This window comes from Anticarsia gemmatalis, chromosome 15 (genome assembly GCF_050436995.1).
Source record: "Anticarsia gemmatalis isolate Benzon Research Colony breed Stoneville strain chromosome 15, ilAntGemm2 primary, whole genome shotgun sequence".
NCBI classification, from domain to species: Eukaryota; Metazoa; Arthropoda; class Insecta; order Lepidoptera; family Erebidae; genus Anticarsia; species Anticarsia gemmatalis.
Window position 1 is genome coordinate 4,560,818 of NC_134759.1, and position 22,863 is coordinate 4,583,680.

At 33.7% G+C, this 22,863-nt stretch overlaps 1 protein-coding gene across 1 annotated transcript in view; it reads left to right on the forward strand.

The window, feature by feature from the left end:
• LOC142978876 (adipokinetic hormone/corazonin-related peptide receptor variant I-like) overlaps positions 1-22,863 on the forward strand; it is a 133,051-nt gene that overhangs the window by 98,847 nt on the left and 11,341 nt on the right. Inside the window, exons 6-7 of the mRNA XM_076123481.1 lie at positions 4,702-4,889; positions 13,888-13,949. Coding sequence (XP_075979596.1) covers positions 4,702-4,889; positions 13,888-13,949 — 250 coding nt within the window. The remainder of the gene's footprint in view (positions 1-4,701; positions 4,890-13,887; positions 13,950-22,863) is intronic.

The following is a 22,863-nucleotide window of genomic DNA, read 5'->3' on the forward strand; positions in this document are numbered from 1 at the left end:
ACGATGAAAAAAATAGCAACTATTTACGTTTGGTATAATAACACTAAGTTACAAGTATATTGAACTTTGAAGAACTTTTTCAATAGACACCTACTCTTTTTCTTTACAGCCTGAAATAAACCTACAATACTCGTACGTGACATTTCGATATAATAACTTTTATTGAGGAAACTTTTTTAATAATTTCATTGAATGAGGCTTAGCAAAATACGTGTAAATGGATTGTAGGTGTGATGTGTAATGTTTGTGTAGATCGAGTGTGTGTGAGAACACTGCGAAAAGGTGGTTATGATAAAATTAATACAGCCTCCGTGGCGCAGTCGTTAAGGTCAACACGCCGTAAACCATAGCGTCAGGAGGTCGTGGGTTGGGTTCCTACATGGAGGAATAATTTGTGCGATTCACAAATATTTGTCTCGGGTCTTGTTGTGCTTTGTGTCCGTTGCTGGCATGATTGTAAAAGTCCCCGCGCGAAAAAAATCCCGTTAATGACCCACAGCTGGGCAAAGGTCTCCCCCCATAATGGGAAGGGCTTGACTCTTAACTCCACCACGCTGACTAAGTGCCGGTTGGGGACTTTGTATACCTTCAAGCACTGTTCTTTTTCAAGAACTTTCGGGCATTTAAGGTGTCATCACGATGTTTTCCTTCATCGTTGGAGCAAGTGATTATTATTTCTAATTCACGCATTGAAAAGCTTTGCAAAGTCACAAAAATTTTCAGGCTAGTTTGATAACTCACCTATAAAATATCAAACTAGCCTGAAAAGTGGAAGTCTTACGTAAAATCTAGGTTCTTTTTAGGAACGTGGTTCAGGTTTCCCGTTAATTATTCGCAAACTTATTTTGAACGATCTATAGGTCGACTTGATAAAGGCGAGAGTTCACTTCAAAGACTATTTGCAGTGTTAACGAATACTGCATACAAAAGTAGTTCAATTAAGTTTCTATTGATAGAATCTGTTTTTAAAAGACTGCTATCTTTTACTAACATTTTTATTTGTTTTATCGCAAACATACATAATATTATAACGCCGGTTCTACCCGAAGGCATAGGCAGAGGTGTAACACATCCATGTTTTGCCGTTAACCATGTATGTAAGTCCCATATAATCACCGGGCTCGTTACTATAATGTTCCTCTATTTTCTTGACGCAAGTTACATTCGCATTGATCGCAAACTGACTGAGGGTAAATAAGCTTGATCTTGTTAGTCTAATGTACTTGTCGAGGTTATTTGTCACAGAAACGTAAGGTTGTAGTTAATGTATACGTAAAAATAGATCATTATCTAATAAATACATAATTTATTGGTATACAATATTAGCCGATGGCATCGTCTTCAACAAGTAGAAATCGTGATTTAACAAAGTGTTCGTGTAATAAATTTACTAACGAAATATCTTAGTATGAATTACATGAATTAATATTTCACGTACGTTCATTATTTTAAGTACCCAACATTTGTTTTCTTTGTTAACTTGTTGCCAATAAATCAAGTTTCTTTTAACTAAAAACATTAAGTACTTTTCTTATATGAGAGTAAAAATCTTTTATCTTGTTAAGTGTTAAATTAATGTTCATTAAATCCTTTTATCTACTGATTGAACGTCTCATTAATGAGATTGATTGCTTTTCGAAACTTTTATTTATGTATGCGATGTATTATCTTTGTATGTGCAAGTTTATTTTTCTTTTGGCCGGCCACAAAACCTTTACGACATTGTTTAGTTAAAAAAAATTGTTGTTCTTAAGATCAATTTATTTAAGCCACCTACGTACAGTCTTGCAAACACGTATACACGCATACTAGCACGCGAGTTTACACGCAAAGTAGCCAGCTAATAAACTTATTTCCATTTGCAATAAATTTTGATGTCAAACATAATCCTTAATTTAATAGCGTGACTCTCTACCACTATCAACTATCGACAACCGGCTAGCTATCGAGAAATTTTGTTTGAAAACCTGATTTAGCCTACAGTGGGCGCCGTCGGAACTATTTGATAATATAATCGCACTTCAAGGTCTGTTAAATCGTGTCTTTTGAAAGGAATGATGAAGCTGACTAAAAACACTGTGAAAGATTCTATACTCTATAAAAACAAATAGTTTTCGTAAAGATATCAGTAGAACACACTACATGACCTAAACTACGCGTAAATGTTATAACAAATACAAAGTTCAACAAATGCGAAGAATAGCTACAAATGATCTCTGAAGAGCTTTTACCATTTTATGTACAAAAATACTTGCGTTCAAAAGAATTGGAACATAATGGGCTCACGAATAAGAAGCCTGTATGACATTGACATACAATTGGACAGGAACAACGACTGCGTATAACGTGTTAAGAATAAAAGATCATCCAAATTGCTTTTTTTGCTTGTACCGTGTTGATTAAGGAACAATTCTGATGGATTCTTGAAACCTCTCGTGAACTTTTGTTTGAGAAATATATGAATATGTATATTGTTTTTCATTAACTATATTTTTGTTTTGTATATTGATATTGGGATAAAAACGTTTGCTGTTTTGTGATAAAGGGAATTCATTATAATAAAATACCTACAATAGGTATGAGAGAAAATAAAAACATTGAACTAAACATGCCAGTGTCAACGACTCTTCTACATTCATCGGAATATTTGGTTTTCAGAATTAAATATATCATTTTAATATTCTAAGAGTTTGAATTAAATAAGAAAACATATTTAGATAAGAAAAGTGGTATGGGGCATTTTTATTTCTGTTGCAATGTTTACTGAAGCTCGGAGTTTGGTAATAGGCTTACCTTATATTAAACTAATTTGTTACTAGCAAAATTGGCTATAGATTTAGACACGCGGTATCGTGTCAGTTAATTTCAAGCAAAGGAACTGGCTGGCAAGCACTAAGCGTAATGTTACACGAACCATTTGGTGCCACTTATTACGCCCCCCCCCCCATTACTCAAAACCTATAGTACTTACAATTCTCCGTACCGTACTGCCGTACAAAAAAATAACTTAGTTCAGAGGCAAAACAATCAAATCAAGCATGAAGGTCATCATTAAAACAGTAGCGATGTACTACTGGCTATCTGAAAGCCTGCTGGGGGCAGATAGTGCTACTACATTTACTGCTAAATACTACATTAGCCATCTGAGAGCACTCCGGAGACCTGATAATCCCAGCTCAGCAGACCTATAAAGCATTCACTGAAGCCCTAATTGGCTGTAAAGCTTCTGCATTAAACAAACGGTCACATACTGCTTGCGAACAAATTGAAAAGATTAAAAAAAAAAAGTACTATAAGTTAGAATCAGAAAAGTTACGTATTTTGTTAAGACCTGACTGACGAATGATCAATCGGTTAATTTTTTTTATAATTATCGTGGTTTACTCAAGAATATCACCGGATTAAAGCGAGACCCAATGTTAGGAGTGCCCTCTATCATTGGGGAGTAGGCCCTTGCCCAGCAGTGGGACAGAAATGATTTTGTCTTATTATCACTTACTAGGCAAAGAAGTACAACAATATAAGAAATATAGCACCTAAGAAAACCTCTCATTCTTTTTCCGTCGTGCAGTATTTATTTTCAATTCAGTAGAGTATTCATAGACTCAGCAATTTAACAGATTCAACATCACTAATTACCCCTACAGAAACCGAGACGTAGGCGATGCAGGTATTTGCTTTAACGCAGAAGGATGCTGGCACTAATACAATTAGTGGTGACGGAAATATCTGAGGTAGAACCTGCGTAGGTCGTACGTAAGCTGATATTATAGATAGTTTACTTACTCGTGTGTGACATGTATTGAAACTGAAACTGCAATCGTTAATCTATCTGTCAGGTGTCGATACTGAGCGATGGTTTGAGAGCTGTCTTAATTACATTGAGACAGGTCTGACGACAGTAGCGTCACAGTATAGGTTTATACGCAGTATGGATGCGCGTGTTAGCTGAAGCTCAAAGCGAAGGCCGTGGTGCCGTGCAAAAACCGCTTTGTGGTCGATGTTTGTGCATCGGTGTAACTTTTTTATACTTTTTTGTTACCATACTGCTTGTATATTTTATGCTGTGGTTACAGTAAAGGTATATTTTTGGTGTTTTAGGATTATTTACAAGGACGTTTGAGTTGTAGAAGCGTGAAATTATCGTTTAGTAAGCGGATGAAGAAAATGTGTCTTCCATGTGTGATTTGGAAAACAACTGATTAAGTTATGTACGTGTATGTGTACTTAAGATTGTTATGTTCATCTTTGTTCTTTCTTGTTTTTTTCACAGTGATAAAAGAACTTAAGACAATTTCCTGCTTTCATATTTCAAGGCTAAACTAAATTCGGTCCTACTTAAGTCTAGTATTTTTTTTACTGCACTTTGGCGCAGTGGTCAAAGTGGTCACCTCGCCGCAATAACTGAAGCACCGCGTGTGGTGGGTTCGAATCCCACCTGGGACAAATCTTAGTGTGATGAGCACGAGTATTTGTTCTGAGCCTGGATGTTAATGTATCTATATAAGTATGTATTTAGAAGTATATAAGTATATTTATCAGTTATTTGGTTACCATAGTACAAGCTCTGCTTAGTTTGGAATCAAATGACCGTGTGTGAGTTGTCCAATTATATTGATATATTTTTTTTACATATTTGGTAGTCTTATACAATTGTATATGCTTCAAGCAAGTAACGAATCCACTCTTTTCTGCCCTCAGGTACATGATAGACCGCAAATCAGCTGAACACGTCTCCGCTCGGGTCCAGGATCTGTTCTTCATCATGGCAGTGTCCAACTCCTGCATGGACCCTTTGGTCTACGGCTCCTATATCATAGACCCGAGGACCTTGAAGAGGACTATCAGGAAAATATTCTGCATACATGTCAGCCCTTCAGAAATACCGGGTAAGTTTAATATTGTCTCATTGGTTTATGCCCGCGGCTTCGTCCACCTTGATTTATTGTTGGGTATTAGTATAAGTTTCTTTTTAGATATAATATGATATAATTATGGTGCAAAAAATGTAAATGCACGTTTGGCGTAATAATTAACGTAGGCACCTTGCCGCAATATTTGTGTGATTAGTTCTGTTCGTAGATACATTTTCAAACGGGGCTCCCGTTTGAAAATGTATCTACGAAAGTATGTATTTAGATGTATTTTTATCAGTTGTCTGGTTACCATAGTATAAGCTCTGCTTATTTGGAACGAGATGCATAAAATAAAGCCATTTTGACGTAATTAACATAATAACTTGTACACTTCCTTATTGCCGATATTTATTTCTATTATAAGTACTTTGTAGTCAAGTTCAGACTGGTTTAGTTTTACTCCGTCTTCCGCCTTTGAGTTATTATTGATCAAAGTAAAATCAAACTTGTTTCTACTCCTTTTAACCTTTGACTTGACTTTACAGCTGACGTTCCTTACGACTTACTTAGTTACGAACCCTAACTATCCTTGTATAGAATTAAATTAATTAGTAAATATAAAAAAAAATTACTAACTACGTAGCACGTACCCGTCACTCTCTTTCTATTTCCTATTTTTTAAAAGATAACTCCCGCACTAAGAATTGCTTTTATGTCGCGAGGGCTTTTACGAACAACGGACACCTAGTATAACCAGACCCGAAACAATTATTTGTAGATCGCACAAATAATGGTTCCGTGTGGGAAGTGAACCCACGACCTCTCGACGCATTGGTAGGGGCGTGATAATGTTATCTATTATGCTAAATGTTATGAAAATTTGTTAGATCGTACTTTTTAAGAAGTAAGGATAAATACACGTTAACATTATAATGTAGTATATAACAGTCTAACAACTTAACGGAGAATCTTGTACGCAAGGTACGCTGCTGCCGTTCGGAGGTATACAAAAATATGACGCGCAGGCTCAAGCAGCTGATGGTGACCTATTTTATTTATGTAGCTAATTTATTTTGGAAATTCACATCTATGTAATACTCATCTAGATAAATCGCGCATGCCAATGCTTTTTGTAAAACAGTCCGACTATAAAACGGTTTACGTAACATAATCTCTCTGAAAAGAAAAGTAAGATTACCAATGCAAAATTTCTCTGGAAACTGGAAAGCAACTTTCTAGAATATAGTGAAACAATAAATGCAGTGTAATTAATAAACAACATTGTTTGCCAAGATGTAGTGTAACAAGGTGGCAATTAGTGGTAAAATGTTCTGGGAAATCAGAAACCCATTGAGACCACAGAGAGAAGGTACAGTTAGAGGCTAATTAATAGTAATTAATAATATGTTCGCACTGATCGTGATTATTAAGAGCCTCAGGTAGATATATGTCTTTTTTATATGTATGATAAAGCGTTGCTCGTCTGTCTGTTCATAAAACTGTGAATTCGTGAAGAAACAAATTTAACTGTAATTTTTACTTCAGCCCTATAATTTAATTTATTTTTGTTAAAGAAACTGGTTGTTAGTAAGAAACATGGTACACAAAATCTTACTTGTTTCCAATGCGGGTAGAGACCAAAGAACGCCACTTGCTACGATCCCTACGCACTCTTTTGCTTCATTTACATACATGCATCTAATAATGAAGGACTACAATAGACAGTTTAAGTTATTATTTAAACTGATCTTGTCACGTTAGCCAACTCTTTTTTACTGCATCTGTAGCGTGGTCGGGAGTGTATGCGATTGTCGCTTAGAAGCCTTTGTTTCTGTTCCCGAGACGGGCCAATAAATTAATTCCTGAGTTCTTATGTGTAGTCACACGAAAATTTACACAATTCGTGAAAATTTAATAATTGTTTTCTATCATCTGTTTCCTATCTATATCATATCATTTTTTGTTATCTATCACTGTTTTTCAGGTCATAGATAACCTAAAGCCCGATGGAGTTAGAATTATTTATCAATCTTTTTGCAATAACTCTCAGCTCAGGTATCAATTCCTTGAAAATCGTAATATGGATCATGTTTCATGCTACGATACGTTTCGATATAATATTTCTTTCGCTAAATTCAGTTAGGTATGGATAAAGATCAGTATAACGAACGTGTCTCCAATATTCAATAAGTCGGTTTCAAGAATTCTGAGAAAAGTTTTACCTAGTTTCTGTCTGTAACTGTTGACAAATTTTCTGAACAAAAAGTATTGCGCGGAATATAAACTATCTGCGTGCCATATATTGCCAAAATCCGATCAGATGTTTCAAGTGAAAGAGTAATAAAAACCATACAAACTTATCCGTTCATATAATAACTTCATATCAATTTCTACGCGCGACTACATACGCTTGGAAAGATTTCTTTTGACAAAAAGTATTTCGTGTAAATTCAGGTGAACTAGATCATGTGTGTCCTATATTTAATAACCTACAATCAGTTAATAGTTTTTGAAGAGTTACAAACATACATACGTTCATCTATCTATCCAAAACTTTCGCAACTTTTTGTTTCCTAATACCTATTCAATATATTTTGTAGGAGAAAAGACTGAGTGGAGGATTTCAAAGAAAAACAACAACATCTCCTTCATTAGTTTTTTCTTTAGAAATACTTCTCAATAAAAATGTTTTTAATTATTTGCGAGCTTAGGATCAAGCGATGCATACAAAGCGGAACTTCAATGTTTTTCTTCATACTTTTTTTGTTTTTTATTGAAGGGGATGATCTAATAGAAACTTGTATTTTATAAAATAAGGCATTTAAGACTATAAATAGAGGCAAAGTAAGATTTTATAAAGAAAATACTGTTGATTTTTTATTTTTACGCAATATCGTGAGCAGGGGTCTATTATATATCTCAGTTGACAACTATTAGAAAACCACTATGCTGTACATTGTTTTCTCGCCTAGATTGTAGGCAGATCTAAACCAAGGTTTTTATTCATTATTTATTTTGTTTGAGAGGTTTGAACAACTGTTGATATTATTTCAATACAATTTATAACTAAAATTAAGCTTTCTAAGTTATGTCTACAATATTTGACCTTTATTCGGCTCTTGTCTCAAAGGTAGCGTTCCTTGAAGCTAGGCTTATCTCGAATTGTAGGGCCTAATTGGGTACTGTTGCCAAGATTTTCAGGAGCAAAATTGACTGAAGAAATATTTAGTATAGATAACAAGGATGTCTTATTTTATTGACGAGAGGTATGCCCTTTTTTATTTTTTTTTACCTTCGCGCAGATCCTGTATTGTGAATGTCTACAGCCAGTACTATCGAGTATCAAGAGTTTGGCATTATAGACATATGTATACTTATTGCATTTTAAAACTGATACTAGTGCCAATAGTTACCCGTTTCAGGTGTTGCAATTTAAAATGAACTGCAAAAATAGTTCCTATGGTACCCGCTAGAGGCGCTCATCAGATTATCAACATTTTTTTATATTTAGGCGGTTGTCAGTAGTCGAATGTAGTAGAAAATCGCTCCCCTTTTGTTTTTTGTTTTGATAGGACATTGACATGTATCAAAGGAAATTGTGTGGGTGGATTTAAATATCCTTTTGCCCTCTTGTCCCTATTGCATTAAATATTTACTTTCTCATTTTATTATCACCAAACAGCTTAGGACCTTACCCTACCTGTCGAAGGTCGATTTTCCTTTGAACTTATTTTGTTTATTTCTATTCTATCCAAAATGTATGAATAATGAAAAACATTTCAAGCGTCAATGTTGACTAACATCAATGTTTGTTTCATAATAAAACGTGTGAGTTTATGAGATTTTCTATGTTATTACAATGTGTTTGAGGTATTGTCACGACTGTTGTTCTTAAGACGTAGGCAAAGTTTAGGGTAAATTGAAGAATGTTGAGACTTAGGAACAAAATTTAAGTAGTTGGCTTGAAGCCAAAGTTCTGTTGCCTCTTTCTTAGACGAAACAATATTTAGCGAAGTACAGAATTTTGAAATAGCCTACTACTCAATCTATTTCACTCGACAATATGAGGTCAGTAAATATACAGATATAAACTTTAAGACTTGTTAAAATATAAATGTAATATAATGTTTCTGTTTCCGTAGTTTGTACGGTCAGCAATTAGGCAGGGCAGTATGTTGTTATTGACGCACTCTTCCAAGCCACTTAAGTCACGAGTTTTGATCAAGTATTTCGAAAAGTAATGAATTAGATCAGGCAAATAAAACTCACATCAAAAAACTAAAATCCATGTAATAAATTGCGATATAAAGCCAGCAATATTACGACGTGAATACACGTAATTTAAGTAACACGAGGATAAGTTCATTGGCATCGCAAATCAGACGTAAAACAGACAAGCTTGTCACGTTTGCCAAGTTCACGTTCGCTGGTCACGTTATAACACAAAAGCGTGTTTAGTACATGTACTGTAGAGTGATTCTCTACAGTTAGGACCATCGAGTATCGAAAATTTGACATTCGAAATATACTGCCAAAACAATTCCTACGACGCCCGTTAGAGGCACTGATCAGATTGTATAGAATTGCGCTACTTTAGCTCGATTCTTTACCACTATCGACTACCGACAACCGGCTAACTATCGATAAATCTGTCTTGAAAATCTGATTAGCGCCTCTAATGCGTGTCGTAGGAACTATTTTGGCAGTACATTTCGAATATCAAACTTTCGATACTCGACAGTACCGACTGTTGAGAATGGAGCTACTGGTCAATTAGGGTTTGTTTAGTGATGCTGCGATGTAACGGTAGCATCGCGCATTTGTAATGCTAGTGTCATTCAACAATTTGAGTTCAAGGCTAATTTTGGGCGTGATATAGTTCATAGTTCATTCCCTCTGCTATTATTAACTTGGGAACGTGGATGTGTTACATTCAATACTAAGTATGTCTACATGTTGGTTAAATATTATGTAAGAATTTTATAAATATGTCAGTGCTATTAAAATCTATGTCGACGCTATAGATATATAGGTATTTTAATGAGATATTATAGAGAATCGGGGCAAGTCTGGAAGACGAGAAAGTCTGGATAGCCCAAAAATAATAAAAACGGTAGCAGTGTTTTGATCCAGGATTATTAACTTAGTAGATAAAGGCAACTTACTAAGCAAATGATATATGCGCATGAAAATTGACGCGTTCGGAAATAGTTGTGGTCATCTGATTGTTCCCGTTATACGGATTTACCTCAACGCACCTCATTTAACTATTTACTTCAAATCAAAGTAACATTATTATGTTCATAGATATAATCATTCCAGTAACATTCGTATTCAATTGATACACGAACTGCATTGTAGAACAGTATCATTTGCGTCACTATAGGATGACCTGATTTATACTTTCAGGAAATCGTATAATAATTTGGTTTTCTATGTAATGTCATACAGATTAAGGTTGATATAATGTTTGTGTTGAACAAATTGTGTTACACGGTATCAGTGTTGCTTTGTGGCTAGTTGGAAATACGCATATTAATAAAGTTTGTGTGTTATTTCAATACTGTTCGCTGGAAATAATATTTGATATGGTTTCAATAGACTGATTTTAACTTAGCGATTATGATTGGAAACAAATGTGAATTGTACAGATGTATAGTTTATCGTAACAGTAATAATATTATAAACTCTAGTTTTAATAATTTTAATTAATGACTAAGTTATGCATAGTGTTGCGATCCATCTGAGGATAAAATAAAATTCTGAACAAATATTCAATAAAATTAATCAATAGAATACAAATGAAAAAGTCGTATTAATGAACATTTCAGAAGCATAAACTTTTTCATGTATGAATTATATCTTCTACCAATTAACGATCAAAGAAACTACGACATTATGATAGTTATTTTATCAATTTTGATTCATTAATTTACGAAGAGTATGTTACAAAGGTTTCAACAATCGCTTGTGTATGAATTCTTACAAACATATCATTTTTCCGGTCTCTTGAATCTTTCCTTTTGATAAATTATGAGTCGTGTATCATTACTCATATTACGGTTGAGAGAGCTCAGATTTTTTATGCTGACGTCAAATAGTACGTGAACCAAACGTAGTACATGCGTGACAAAGAACTCTGACAAAAAGGGGTGGAGATGGCAAAAAACTGGATGAATGCTTTGTAGCATCTTTTGAATCACATCACAATAACATGCAACGCGATGAGTTTGTAAGAGTATTTAGTTACATATTATAACACGTTTGTTACTTTTAAAGCAAAAAATACTTAATATTTATTATAAAGACAGCTAACACGCGTGAAAATATGTCTTTTCACGCGGGCGTTATTATGAGTTTAGATACGAATTAGTAAATTTACGAGTGCAACTACATATTTTGTTATTCTAGTAAAGGGAGAAGCTAATTTTGTTAAATTACATATGAATCCTAGACATGTCTTGATGTTGTAAAATTTGCTGAAAAGGTCCCTAAATATACGACAAACTAAATGACCCAATTAAGATAATCAACGGTCGGCTAACAAACCCCAATGTTTTATTACATATGTAACATATTATATTGGATGGGCCTGTTAACATAAAAAGTAACTTTCTTATGACGTGTTTCTGACTTAGGACATTAAAGAACGAACATTAGATACAATTTAATAAAAATATTTTTCAAACATTTAAAAATAAAATATACATACGGATGACTTACGTATGTAGTAAGTAAGGAGCATTTCACTTTTTTATTATGTTTAAAAATATTTTTTAAAAGCAGATAGTGTCTTCATAAAAAGTTATTAACACAGACGTGCCACAAAATAAAAAGTCAATACGACCTACTGAATGTGTTCAGTCTCAATGTCGCGGTAGAACCTTCAATTGTGTTCTTAGAAAAAGTCCTACTCGTAAAGGACATCAATGCATTCTACTATTCCTATTTCATTTTATTATTGAAGAAAACTTACAGTGGATACACTGTAGTGCTTTACATCACAAAGAAAACAATATTAGCATATTTAATACTTCAAATGTTTCCACCAAATCTATAACCTTTTGACTATTTACTGTGGTGCGGTTTTCTACCTACAACACTATTTAGTATCGATTGCTTGACACTTAAAATGTACTTCAAAATCAGTCACTACTGAGCCTACTGAGGCCGTTGACCAGGTTTTCATATAAAATGTGTCGAAAGCTAACCGTTGTCAGACTATCGACAAGTCAATAATTATAGTAGAAAATCGCGCTACTAGTATAATGAAAGCGTTACATTTCCATGAAGGAAGCAAGGCTATAACTTTATTCAAGCTTGGAATAGATGTGATAGAATTCAAAGTAAAAGTTATAAAAAGTCAGTTGCAACTATTGGTAAAAAATCGAATGTGTATGCAATTTTCGGCATTGATATTGTCAGTTCTCAAAGTCAGTTGAGTCATAGTTCCCTGCTTCACAGCACGTAGGCGTCATCGGTGGTTGTCAATTAAGATAACAGTCGTAGAGGCCAGTCGACGCTTTATCTCTTTTTCATTTTATCATAAATATATTATTGAAAAAGAATCGGTTTTCGGGTTTGATTTTATTTTATTTCTAGCTGTATTGTTTAAAAGTTGTTTTTATTATTCTCTAAAGCTTTGTAAGTGATCAGTTACAAAATTTGTCGTAATCATTTAGCTTAAAAATGTCAATGTCATTAATAATGGCATTTTTATATGGAATTTGCTATTGAAAAACAAAGGTTTATTTTACGTGTGCACAATAAATAAATGAACTGTCAGTATCATGAATATTTGCAAGATGTCAAACTCCGGCCAATGTCTAAAATATTCTTACATAAATAAGAAAAGGCAAAAAGCACTTTGCCCGAGACTTTGTGACAAGCAGCGCGGTATTCTGCAAATATCGACTATCCACAATTTGACTGAGCTGACTGATCAAATTTCAATACAAATTTTGTATTTAAATCTGATCAGCGCCTCTAGCGAACACCGAAGCAACAATTTTTAGCAGTACATTTTAAATGTCAAACTTTCTATTTTCGATAGTTCCAAGTGTAAAAAATTGCGCTACAGCAGTCGGATTTCTCTTATTCAGTCAACAGAGTCAATTTTGATGCCCCTTACAAAGTTAATACAGTAATTTACTATCGTGTAATATGAGTCAAAACGTGCAGACACTGCTATTGTTGTCTTGACTGACGTTATTGAACTGCGACGCTAAGACGCGTGATAGCCACGTGATAGTCCAATCTCAAATTCGCCTGAAGCCTACGGCTAACATGTGCATTGTCTTTGTTCTATTGTAGGAATATCATATTATTGATGAATTGATTTAGAATTTAGAAATAGGTTATTATCGAGAGCAATTCTGTTTTGGAGTGATGGATCAAATATTAGCTTACGTAAATTTCTAATGTATTGTTTCTCTTTGTATTCGATCTATGTAGTATTAGAATTTATAATAATACTATCGGACAATTGAAATTTGTATGAAGACATTTTTATTTGTTTAGTATTTTATGATTATTTTGTGACGATTGTGACACCTATGTAGTAGGGTGGCAGGAAATCGCTGAATATAGAGACCGTTGGAGGAGTTTGGTTGAAACTTTATTAGACAATGAAAAATTGAAATCACCCGCGACAATGATACACTATTGGTAAAAGAGCAGTATCACGGATAAACTGCTGAACTTAATTTAAGATGATATTAGAAATACCGTGACAACATGAAGTACATTTTGTTATAAAAAGGTGACGCAATGGGTAAATGGTAGTATCTACTAATTAAGTTCAATAAATAACGTGACTATATTTTCTGAAAAGAAACCTATTTGTATATCATTAGTTATGTTTGCGACCGGTTCTATTTACTTTCATACAATTAAAACATGAACGTCGTTACCAATACGTTGGTCGTCTTAGAAAAACAACAAATATGTGTAGATAAATATTGTAAGTAAAGAATTAGATAAATACTGTAAGTAAACTACGTTTTTAATAGGCTATGTTTTTCCTGTACAGGTATCACTGGGCCAGGCCTGAAGACCAAAGTGAGCATACGTCAGCCGAGCAGGGAAGAAAATGTAAGTAATCTATACTTATTTTGTATTATGCATAAGTCTGAATGATATGATATCAGGTGATATTATTTGATGAAAATAGTAATGATAACAATATTAACCGGCTTTTTGAATTTTCCTTCTAGATTACAATAATAATAAATTTAAAACAATGTGTCCCACTGCTGGGTAAGGGTCTTCTCCCGTAATGAGGGAGAGGCCTTTAGGCCTTGAGTCCACCACGTTGGCCAAGTGCGGTTTGGGGACTTTGCATGAACTCGATAAATGACTAATCATCATTGGATTTTAATAAAATTTGATACACATACCTATAGTTTATAATCTAAAACAATGTATAGGATGTTTTTACATTAAACTCTTTTAATTTATATCTTTTCACGGAGGAAGTCACGGGCGAATTTTATAAACAACGCTCGAAATATCTTTGTTATTACCACATTCGTGGTAAATAAATGATTATGAAATAAAAATGACTTTTTTTATCTCAAAAATTATAGCAAAAAAACCATCCTTAAATTTGATTAACTGCTTAAAACACGTGCTGATATCACTAAAATAGATACAACTTTTAATAAACATAACGGAATCTTCAACATCAATTAAAAGTTTCTGTCGCAGATAAAGTAAAGACTTCCGTACAACAAGTCCTTACGGAAAGTGAAGCGGTCACGTTAACTCAGTTATATAAGTAATCTCTTTGAAGGATAGTTTGTAGGAAGTGGGATTATCGGATCTGTCAATATCCGTAAAGTTGATTGAATTTATCACGTGCTCTAGTAAGGTATAAATATTTTGATTTGTCAAGGTGGGTCCTAGCTAGAGGACCCGAGAACCAGTGGGGCACTTGCTGAGCATACATTTGTTTAGTATGGACTGCCTTACGAGGCTCAAACGGGCGACCGATTTTCCGCACATTATTGCAAGGTACAGATAGTATGAATGTGCTTATGATATGCCAACCAATTTACATCACTGTTGAAAGTATTCTTGGAAGGAAGCAAGGAGGAATAACAATGGAAGGGATGCAAATGGATTTTCAGGATTATTCAACATGCTGAATTTAGAAAATCGTGCTACTAAATAAGCGTAAATTTTTCAGGTAGGTACCATGGCATTTGGTATTAAAAGAAATGCACAGAAAATGTAACGCTTACGATGCTTACTATTTTACTTTACGATGAATCTCGATAGCAATTTGATAGTAGTTGAAAATCTCCAGTCCAGTCTGCAAATGTCCTAAGAACCGAAGTATGACAAAATTTACGGTCTATCGGTTCACGAAAGTTTCTGTAATGGTCAGTTGAGTCGAAGCTCACGTAGGCTTGTCCCAGGAGTTCAGTTACACGTGTTAGTGTGAGTCGCCATCCCTGGAACAAACTTGTAGATTCTTATACAACGCCCGTGGGATAAGACATTATATTTACCGTGAAACATGTATGTATGTAAACACGTACTTTAGTGTAATCGGTTTAAAATTTTTTTTTCACTTTGCTATCCCACCATAGGGCAAGGGTCTCCCCAAAACGAGGGGAGGGGTAGTATGTAATAATATTTATTACGTACTACAATATATTGGTTAAAGAAAAGGCGTTTCTTTGTCCTGAGAACAGGGCTTCGGAAAATAATGATTTTTTGTTTCATAAATTCAAAACTTAACACAACTAAGCAATGCTATATGTAATGTAAATCTATACTTACTGGCTAATGTATTGTTTGTTAGTAATGTATACTAAAAAAACCTAAAACCAATTTGCACAAATCGCTTATAAATATAAATTTAATTTGAAATACTATACAGATTTTTAATTAAAAGTACTATAAAAATATTATGCAAGCACAGTGGTAGGTGAAAAACATTTGCTGGATGTTTTCGGTGGTTCTCTGAATATGTTAATTCCTGATATATTATGACATCCTTTACGTGCAAATGATTTCCAATGAAAACCGCCTTTACTATTTGAGCGGTAAATATTATTTGGATTTTAATAATATTAATGAATATTATTGCTTCGTTTAAAATATATCGTAGTTGTTTCTAGTAATTTTTCGAGTAGAAAAATAATTTATAATTCGTTTAATTACTTTTTACGTTATTTGTAGTACGGTGGTTCACTTGTCTTACGATTTCGTACAGTCTATCAAGTATCATAATTTTGTCATTTAGAAATGGGACCTTTTACAAACATACAATCAACGGACACAGTACAACCAGACCCGAAACCACTTTTTGTCGATAGCACATATAATTGTTCCGAGTGGGAATCGAACCCACGACCTACCGAGGCAATGGTAATGGCTTGGTGACCATCTTAACCATATAGCCATAAAACGTGAGCGAATGCAAATAGCTATTAATGCAAATTGTCCAACAGAAAATAACCCCGGAAAAGTTATAACTCTGAAAGGTACAAACTAGATGTTAAGGTCATTTGTACCTTAATGAGTCAAGGTCAAGTTTTGGGTGCTATCCCGGGAGTGATCAAAAGGGTAAAACCCCATAATGCCCGCTAATAATTGCGGTAGAAACGGGACTGGACTGGGACTTATTGTTATAGCCATAATGGGGACTTAAATTGTTTGGACGTTAATGCTGTTTAACCTTGTAAACCTTCATTAGTAAATAATCAACTGGATCTGTTAACGATGTGATGACTGCCGAGTAAAGTGTGATGAAGAATTTTTAGATAAATTGAGTTGATTTGGAAAAAGTGAAAGGTATTCAAAACAGGTACTTTTTTAAACGTCTACCTACACAGTAAGTATGCTGAATAATCCTTGAGGATGTAAACATCTGAGCTGCGTAATTTTTTTTTTTTTAGAAAACACTTTTTTCTAGCCAAGATACTTTTGGATTTTGGATGTATGTATATGAATGTTGTCAGAGCTTAGTAATAATTCTTCATTTTTATTTCTTCGGTAGAAAAATGTATAAAACTATACCAGGAAAATAAGTCGACCTTTCCTCATATCTCATTATTTATCTAACATTTATTAAAAAAAAAACTCGATCTCTAAAATAAAGATTTCTTTGAAGATATTCTAAATATTGCGGAATTTCGACGTAAAATTTCTAACATATTTATACAAATTAATAAAAAATAAACTGTTTCCTTAAACGCTTGTTCTTAATATTTACATAACATCTGAAAATAATCACTGAAATCTAAATGAAATTTTTTTTTGGAAGAAAAAAGGAATAAGAATACCATATGTTCGTGTAATGAAATTCAAATAGGAAATTCACGGAACGATTGCTCCGTAAATAATGGAAAACACCTTCCAGAAAATTATACACAAATAGAAAGAAAATTGGAGATCTCATGGCCTGAAAACAGACGTGAAAGAATATTATCAAGAAACGAATTTGAAACAAAACCTTGAATGACAGGGACACCCCTGTATGTAGTATAGATGAATAACGCATCATTACGCTTTAATAACTTCATCTAATTAAATAGAATCTACCGTCATCAGAGGGACTATTTTCTACTACTATCGACGACCGTTAACTGGCTTTATAGATACATTTAGTATAATCCTATCAGTCCCTCTCGCGGGCGCCCTAGGCACTATTTTTGAGAAACAACTTAAGTATCAAATTGCCGATACTCGATAGTTTCAACTCTTGAGAATCCGTTCGTAGATTATGACAGCAGTACCTCGATTCTCTACCACTATCGACTACCGACAACCGGCTAGCTATCGAAATTTTGACATTTAGAATGTACTGCCAAAAAGTTTCCTACGACACCCGTCAGAGGCGCTGATCAGATTTTCATACAAAATTTTTCGATGACAATTCGGTTGTCGGTAGTCGATAGTAGTAGAGAATTGAGGCACTGATATTATATGGGGAATCTTTCAAAAGCAACAAGTTTTTTCTGGGATACAAGTTATTTTTCGATGTTTAAATCGTCCTCTAATGCGTGTAGAAATTGGTCTAGCTTGAATTATTATAGTTTTGAGAAGGTATGATTATGAACTAACAGAGATATTCGTGATCCGTACAATCGGTATTCGATCTAAAGTTATAAGTATAAGCACTAAAATATCGCGTAGGCCTAGAAATATTCCTATAAGAATTTTCGTTCGACATAAAAAAAAAACTATTTTTACAATTCAAATCGTCGCTTTGTCACTAATTTATATAACAAATTACTAATTAGTAACCAATGTTTTTCAAACTATATACCATGTAAAAGGTATGAACTAGGTAAACAACATTAACGAATTTCGAAATATTAATTCAGTGTTCGTTTTGAACTAATTAGTCTCAAATAAAACGTTTTAACATAAAGTGTTCAAAGAAATTCGCAATTAATAAAATTAACTAGTTCTGTGTGATAGAATTAACACCCAAATTGAAGTAACTACTCCAGATTGGTAAAAGGAATTTTCTGAGAATACTACATTCGTGTGAATTTTCTGCCCTCGTACGGTTCAAATAATTTTGTTTGTAGGCTGGATGAAGACTCTTTTGAAAGACTATACGACAAATTTTAGTATTTTGGGGAATATTCCTATTATATTTGCTATCAAATCTGATCAAACGAGGCTTTGATTAGTCATTATATTATACCAAATTGTTAAACAGTTCATTCACCCCAAATCTGTTGTTTATTATAAAATATTATTGAATAGATGATCAAAAGAGAGTCATTACTCGTGATTCTAACGTAATACTATCAGTAGAAATCTTTTTACTTGTTTCTATAATAATACCAGTTATCAAGTAAGTAAGCGATTCCTGGAACCAAATTCCAACTGCTACAAAAAGAGCAATAAAAATACTTTGCCCAACCGAAACATCGAATCTCTATCCAAATGTAAAAAGGGAAACTGTTTTGGAGAAACTTACATTTCTTAAGCAATAAGTAGCAAAAAATATATATAATAACTTACAACTCTTACACTAATGGTTCCAACAGTGCTTGTGTTTCATAAAGCAAACAATTACTCCGTCTAGGATTCTGGTACAAAATTAGTTCACATATCAAATCGGATTTGTATTAGCACTACGAACTAAATTATGTGAAGTATTAGATAATGCTCATAATTGAGCAATCAGGGAATACGGGCAATGTCTAATAATATAATTGTAGTAATCAATAGCGCGATTCTCTACAGTCGGTAGGTACTATTAAGTAACTAAAGTTAAACATCTAAATTGTAATGCAAAAATAGTACCCACGGCGCTTGCTAGAGGCGCTTATCTGGTTTTCATACAAAATTTCTCGGCCAGCTGGTTGCCGATAGTCGATAGTTGTAGAGAATAGAGTTGCAGTAGGGTTTCGTGTTCTTTTTACCGTAGCATTGTTTCCGTATCGACAATTTAGCTGGCAAAATAGTTTCAAAAAATATCTTTATGTATCTTTTAGGATTATTAGTTTTAAACGATTGTGCGACATGTTTTTTGTTTTATACGGGAATTAACGCGCACATGCATTTTATCAATTCTCGACGTTTAGGTTAAGTTACTGTGGTAATGATCAGAAGGACGTATATGACGTTACGGACGATAACACAGCATTTACGTATGCTAGATAACACAGCATTTACGTATGAAATCTATCGAGTCAAATATGTAGGTACATTATGCCAATTCTTCTTTAATGGTGGAAGAAAAAAGTATTAAATAAATTTTTATGGCAATTGAACATGAACTCATGACACAAATACTTGTTATACGATCCTGCTTTACCTATTTCAGAGTAAGTATTAATAGACATAACTTCGTAAATAGACGTAATATGTATGTATTTATAGTCCATGGTCACTATGACAGGCTTTGACGGCACACTTTGTAGGCTTGTCAATAAAGGTCTAAATCTGTGCTATTTGTTTGTTGCAATTGTTTATTTAATCCAAACGGGTTTAGAATTTTCAATACCTCTACGTGTACTATTGTAACTATTATTCTTTGTTGCACATTTGGTGTAATGGAAAAGTTTTTAACACCAGTAACAATTAAAATAAACGTTGTGGTCATTTTGGTTACGCCCACAGTTATATTTTGCGAGGAAAATAATTTTTACTTTAGCCCGATAGCAATTACCTACTTAGCTTAGATATATACAGCAGACTCCCTTTTGAATAAAAAAATCACGTTATCGTTCCTTAAACTCCAAAGTACCTTGGAGATAGTAAGTAAGTAAAATGGATCATATTTTTATGGTCTTCAGTTCGATTTTCTTCTTAATATTATTAAGTTAAGTGTTGAAAAACTTGCACAAAAGCAATTAGCTTTGTTCTTATTCTACCGGAACTGAAACCAACTACACGACTTTTCTAATGAGGTCATTTTTTACTAAGACCCGTTTTATTTTCCTTATTGTTATCCTATTGTGCAAAAGTATGGGTTTCCCTTTTATATAAATTTCGTTATTGTTGTGAAACGAATGGTCACATTTCTATACAAAGTATCTTGACCACAATACGCGACCCGAAAGTCATTTTTTAGGAATGATCGCTGCCATTTTTTTCCCTTATGGATGTGACGTTCGAATATTATAGTGTTTGTATGTAGAAAACTGTTGATAAATAATATTTAATTTTACCCGTTACTGTCTTAACTGTTGTTACTCCACACTGGTAGGTAATTCTGCTGCTAAGCAATTACTGTTTTAAAATTACTTTGTATGTCATCTAAAACGTTTAACTTGAGTTTTACTCGATAAAACCTTGTTTTTGAAAGCGATAGTGATAGAGTGATAGTATTAAATTAGTTTTTGAAGTACTGCTTACGCACTAGAAGTATATGTTTGTTTAAGCTGAAGGTTTAATTTGTTTAAACGGCAGATACCCTGATTGTATGAAACAAACAGATTTCTGACAGTTCTCGAAATAGATTTTCATGGTATGGAAAACCCACGCTTTTGAAAGACCATTTTCGAAGTAATTCGTAGAAAAATCGTTTTTTCTTTACAGCCATCACCGAATAGTGCAAACTAACGCATAATTTTAATAACTCTACCACCATGAAAGGTGTCATAAAATTAAGAAAACCAACTAGCAAAAAATCTGCTAATTTTACACATTACGATATTTAAGTCTCAAAAAGTGTATAAGCGTATTCTTATAAATTTGTTTGGTAATAAATCCTTGATTTTGATGACATAGCTGTTAAATCCGAACCATTACACTTAATATCTGTATTGATGGGATTCTTTACTTTTACAGTCTCTACTTACAATCATAACGTATTATGTTTTATGTGTTATTTGATGGCGAAACTTTAACTTGTAATAAGTAGCTTATCTATACTAATATTATCAAGCTGAAGAGTGTGTTTGTTTGTTTGAACGCGCTAATCTCAAGAACTACTGGTCCGATTTGAAAAATTATTTCACTGTTAGTTAGCCCATTTATCGAGAAAGGCTATATATAGGCTATCACGCTACAACCAATAGAAGCAGAGTACCAGTAAAAAATGTTAGAAAAACGGGGAAAATTATAACCCATTCTCTCTTATGTGACGCTAGCGAAGTTGCGCGGGTCAGCTAATCGTTTATATGACAAACATGGCCGAATGCTCATACCAAAACTTAAATATCCTGTCAAATGCTTCTGTGGCGCAGTTGTAAAGGTCACCACGCCGCTGCCATTGCGTTGAGAGGTCGTAGTCTAGATTCCCACACGGAACACTATTTCTGCAGTCCACAAATAATTGTTTCGGGTCTGGTTGTACTTTGTGTCCATTGTTTGTATGTTTGTAAAAGTCCCCGCGACACAAGACCAATGCTTAATGCGGGAGTTGTCTTTTAATAAAAAAAAAATAACGTTGCTTTGATGTGTACTGTAAATTATCGAAATAGTTTTAAGCATTTGAGCACACTTGGTTTTACATTAAAAAAAAACAGATTTTATAACAATAGCATTCCTTTATAGCAATAGCACAATTATTAGTTAAAATCACTGACACGCACTTTTATTTCGAACCTACACAATTTTACTTAAAAGACATCCGGACCTTTTTGCGACATAAACCTTAGAGTTACAAGATATTGGATTTTGACAAGTAGATTGACGAAATGGAATTACTACGCAGATGTAAATAGGAATGCCGGAGGGTAGGTCCAAAGAAATTATATTCCTATGTATCAGGAGAGACCTTTAAAAAAGAAAGGGCAAGATTGATATTATAATATTTTTCGCGTAGGTGTTTTCGTTTAAAAACAAAGTCGGTAAATCATTCGCCTTAGGATTAATCCTTTAACTTTTGGAATATGTCCGAATGCTTGTGATCTATTTATAAAATATTTACATTATATTAGATAAACCAGAAATGAAATATATACACCCACGTTTCACCATTAATATTGATAGTCCCATGTAATAGAGGGCGAGCCTACTGCGATATTCCGGGTGCGTTACCAAATTTGGGGCTACTTCTTGAAATATTCTAGTATAAACTGCAGAAGAACAAAACAATGCCCGACCTGGAATCAAACCTGAGACCTCATGAACTGCAGTTTAGAAACAATATCGACTGCGCAAGAACAAAGCAAGAACAAATTATCATAATTCAATTACGTTCATCTAATTTATATTCAACCTAGATTTATTTTTAGACATTCCTTTTTATCCTTATACTTTTTTTTAGACAACTTTATTAAACATCTCAAACAAAGCAGTCCTTAACTCTTTCAAGTCCGAAGTTAAACATCAAAATAAGTTTAGCTTGTTAGTCTGTACTGGATAATTAATTAAATGTTTCAGAAAAAATGACCGAAAACGTGATATTTATTCAAGGCAAAGGGATTATTTTTAGTAGAATTATGTAATTAAGCCGTTGTTGCTAGAATTTAAGTGATTAGTAAACCAAATCTAGCACAACTCGCAAATTAAGCTATCTAACGAAATAACTATTGTTCGAATAATCGTATAAAAATAAACTTTCTCAAATTGCCAACATAAT